The sequence below is a fragment of the Triticum dicoccoides genome, chromosome 2B, assembly GCF_002162155.2.
Source record: "Triticum dicoccoides isolate Atlit2015 ecotype Zavitan chromosome 2B, WEW_v2.0, whole genome shotgun sequence".
NCBI lineage: Eukaryota > Viridiplantae > Streptophyta > Magnoliopsida > Poales > Poaceae > Triticum > Triticum dicoccoides.
Window position 1 is genome coordinate 412,465,503 of NC_041383.1, and position 4,518 is coordinate 412,470,020.

The window sequence follows — 4,518 nt, forward strand, 5'->3', positions numbered from 1 at the left end:
CTCCCGACCGCCACGCTCGGTCACCACTCCATTCCGAGATCTGCAGCCGCCAGGGACCCCGCGCCGCGGCCTCCGACACACACGCCGGCGCCCGAGGAAGACCCCCGCCCCTCCACCTTGCGACTGTGCTCCTCCTCCAGTGCTCTCCGTCGCGCGCCACCGCACCAGAACCGCCAGCCGCCGCGGCGCCCGCAAGACGGTGCTCCCCCGCGCGAAGGAGCCATGTCAGGGCGTGCAGATCTTGCCCGTCGCCTTTGGCGGCCGGGCGCCGCCACCACCGCCGCTGCCGGCGGCGGCGGCGGCCAGGATCTCTCCGGGAGGAGGGGCGCTTGGATCTATGTTTTTTCCTCCGGAGCCGCCCGCGCGAGCGGCCCGGGAGGGGAAAGGAAGAGGGTTCCAAAGTGAATAGTGTGACAAATCCAAATACCACATGTTGGAGGATCCATAACTATATACTCCCTCCGTTCCAAATTATTTGACCCATATTTATCTAGACACTAAACAAGTATAGATACATCCGTATTTACACAAATTCAAGTCAACTAATTTGGATCGAAGGGAGTAGCTTCTATGCAAATATACACAGCCGTAACTCATTACGTTGTTTTCTTGTCAAACTTCAACTCATTTGCTCAAGTTTGAAAATAATTAATGGGTATTCACAATCATAGGAGTTGTGTGGGACGCCGGTTGCAGGATCTGCTAGAGATCGCAAGCAAAGTTGTTTGTCTCGATGAGACCCACAACTTTCATGTTAAAGGAGGTCTTGTGTAAGCCAAAATCTGGTGTCAACGAATAGCAAGCAGTATATAACATTTACAACTTGCCACCGGAGCAAACTGGAGTTACTTCTGTTGGCTCCAATTTAATTGAGCATTACATATTCACATTAGGTGTCCCATGAATCTTTCTATCTTTCGGGTTGACCAAACTGATGGACTCAACAGAATGGTTGATTGATTCTAGGGCTTGAATACAACGAATCTCCTATGACTGATTTGTTATGGCGGGGGCAGGAGCAGGAGCAGGCCTGAAGAGCCTCCGGAACACCCACTGGAGAGGTCTCAGCAGCTGCGATCTCTTCTTGCGCCAGAACCAAATTGCGGCGCTGTACTGCTCGTTCCGAATCTTCCTCGTCGCCGCCTTCCAGCCGAATTTCTCCATCTCCTTCCTGGCGGCCTTCCCCATTGTCTCTCTCAACTCTTCACAGGAGAGCAGGAGTTCAACCTTCCCAACACAGTCATCCACATCACCCGGTGTGTACAGAAAGCTGGTCTTTCCTTCCTGATCCTCAGGTATAATGTCAGGTATGCCTCCAGCTCGAGCAGCGACCACCGGGACTCCGGATGACATTGCCTCCAACACAACAAAACCCAGCGTCTCTGACTCAGAAGGCATCACAAACACATCCCCACTGGCATAGGCCTGTGACAGTTCTTCCCCTTGCAATGTCCCTGTGAACACTGCAGGCATTCCTGAAAACATCTCTTCAAGTTCAGGCCTGCAGTGGAAGGCACATGTTAAGAATGGCAACGGTGTGTACTCTTCTTACAAGAGGATTTCAGTCTCTCATTACATAAAAGAAGAAGCAAATTTCATGACAATATGCGAGAGTCTCTTCGGAGAATAAATCAGCAATTAGCAAATTTCAACAGTTAAATCAACTCCATTATTGCTTTTTCTACTGAAGGAAGAAGTCAACTAATTTCTATGATATAACGATGCACACCTGAATGGGCCATCTCCAATGAATGCAATTCTTGATCCTGGAAGTCGGTCCATGACTCTGGAAAAAGTAGAACCCAATGTCAGCAGCAGTGACACTTGGTGAACACAAGATATGACTTAGCTAGATAAAAAAAAAACTAAATTATGTCAACAAAACTTTATGGTAACAATAAGGGGACACGAGAGGTAGGTAAGGTTTCTATCACACGCGCCATTCAGTTTGCACTGCAGCATTAAAAATCAGAAACGTCATGAGCTCACCGTTTATGAAAATCCAAGCTTTTCTCAACTCCTAAGCGTCCAACATAGATTATCAGTGGCTTGTCTGGTTCACCATTCCTGTCATAATAGAAGAAGCATACAAGCAACACACTTAGTCACATGAAAGATATATCTGATCAAATCGATTCATTATGCAGCTTTCTCGACATACTGGGTGAGGCAAGAACCCATTAGCATAATTGAAACTGCATCACAAATGGACCAGCTGAGCAAAGTAGATTACTTACGTTAGCCTTGACCGCATTTCCTGATTACGGAAACGAGGATGGAAGCTTTCTGAATCCACGCCCTTGTTCCAAAGGCGTATCTTATTGGCTGGAATCATGCACCATGAGAGGAAGATGTTGGAACCTGGAAAGAAGTAATAACATGGAAGCAGTATGTATGTTTGTGCAAACCTGCTGTAACACGGGCAGCTTGAAGGTCCCTGCCAATGGCGACTGATGGTACCAGTGTGAGATCCGCAGCTCGGTGCAAGAATTCTATAGCATGTGAAGATTGTATCAGCTGGCTAGTCTCAGGGAGGTTATACATTTGTGCAGTACATAAGTGAAAACTTACTTATAACTAGCCACATGGGCTTGACAAGCCAGCTGAATGTATACCTTGGAATATAACTGCCATAGATAAACAAGGATCAGCTCGCCTCTCTAGCTGGATAAATAAACCCACAATTCCTAGGATTATACTCCCTCCGTAAAGAAATATAAGAGCGTTTAGATCACTAAAGTAGTGATCTAAACACTCTTATATTTGTTTACAGAGGGAGTAGACATCATTCACAAAATGCAGATAACACCGTGGATGGTGTTTTCCTGCTAGGAGCTGAGGATTAATTAAATGGTCTAGTTGTGTTGGCCTAGATAAGAGAAGATATTTTCTCAGTTTTGTTCAAGTTGCAGTTCTGTTGCTCGCATAACCCAGTTTCTTTTCCTCTTTGTTTTTTCGAAACGGGTGTGTATATGAGTTGTAAATTTGTGAGAGAGGAAGGGAAGTCAACTCACATTGGAACATGGGTGTGGTAGGACATCACTAGAGGGACGCATAGCAACTTTGCGATGATTAGGGCGCCGAATACCTGTGAATTTAATTCACTTGGTCAAGGGAAAATATGAAATCTCCAATACTGAATAATACTCTTATTGTGGAAATACAGAAAGGAGATTGGTTAGTAGCATACGTACCATGATTCCAGGGGAAGAGGCGTGGATAATGTCGGGCTTGAACCTAGCGACTTCTCCAATGATTCTGGGGCTGAGGGCGAGCGAGAGCGGGACCTTCTGATACCAGGGGCAAGGGAAGCTCCAGGACCCGATGAGCTTGGCGCCGTGGAACTCGTCGGGCACGCCCTCGTGGGTGGTGATGACGATGACCTCGTCGCCCATCTCGCGGAGGTACTTGATGAAGTTCTGGAAGCGGTTCTTGTAGCCGGAGACGTAGGCGAAGGGGGAGGGCTCGACGAAGAGCGCGATGCGGCGGGGCCGCGAGTCGGCCTCCGAAGCGGGCGGGGGCTCCTCCTGGTGGTCCAGCTCGTCGTCCCGCAGCAAGACCGGCGACGAGGAGGAGGAAGAGGCGCTGGTGCTGGTGCTGCATGACGACGACGGCGAGAGTGGGAGGAGGCGGCGGCGATGCAGGTGAAGGGGCCCAGCCCGGGGGCGTGACGACGGGGCGATTAGAGGGAGAGGAGACGGTTTGGACACGGCGAGGATGGGCGCCGCCCTCGCCATCCTTGCCTCGTCCTTGCGGCAATTTAATCCCCTTCCGGTATTCCTTTGCTTTGGTTGAATCGAATACTCGCTCACTCGCGCGAGGCGAAGAAAGAAGAGCTGGAGCTGGAGAAGGGAGTGGACGAAAGTCAGTGGTTCCCACTTGCCCTTGGCCTTTGTCGCACCGGCATATTCGAACGAACCACACGAGACGAGCATATTCGAATGCAAAATCGAATTGATCAAGGCATCAAGCCGTGACTGAGGCGAGCGACCGCATCACACACGCGCGCTCCATCTCTCTTTTGGGTTTCGGTTTGAGAGATCGAAAAGGCCAAATCTCGGGAAACATTTCGGTCCCATGTTCCACGAGATATCTCATTATCCTATTCCACCCAATCAGCTCCCGAGTTCTAGCCACTCACCAAAGCAGCAACTGGTTCTCCCCTGCGTCTTCTTTTTTTGTGCGAAAACGAGACATTTATTTGTTGGATAACAAATGGCCTTCCGACCCTATCATCCCTTTGTGGGCTATTCTGCTTCAAGCAAAATAAACGGGCCTTCATCTCAAAATAAAAATAAATAAACGGGCCTTGCTTACAGAAGGATGGTAGCTTCTCTCGCTAGAAGGACATCTTATCTCGTATAGCAACTGGGCAGGCCCATTAATCTTTTTTTATCCGGTCGCTAGAACGCGAGCACTGGTTAGAATCCTTTTTTATTCTCTTTTGTTTTTTATTTCTTGTCCAGTTTTCTTTTTCGAACCGGGCTTTTTCCTTTTCCATTACTTTCATAACAGAAA

General features: G+C 48.7%; 1 protein-coding gene across 1 annotated transcript; it reads right to left on the reverse strand.

The window, feature by feature from the left end:
• Positions 1-771: 771 nt before the first annotated feature.
• On the reverse strand, positions 772-4,008 carry LOC119363954 (sulfoquinovosyl transferase SQD2-like). Its single transcript, XM_037629330.1, has 8 exons — positions 3,195-4,008; positions 3,015-3,088; positions 2,572-2,627; positions 2,409-2,492; positions 2,238-2,325; positions 1,990-2,067; positions 1,730-1,786; positions 772-1,501 (listed from the first exon to the last, which is right to left on the reverse strand). The coding sequence occupies exons 1-8, from the start codon at positions 3,933-3,935 to the stop codon at positions 988-990; spliced, it is 1,692 nt and encodes a 563-aa protein (XP_037485227.1). The 5' UTR covers positions 3,936-4,008; the 3' UTR covers positions 772-987.
• Between the last annotated feature and the right edge of the window lie 510 nt (positions 4,009-4,518).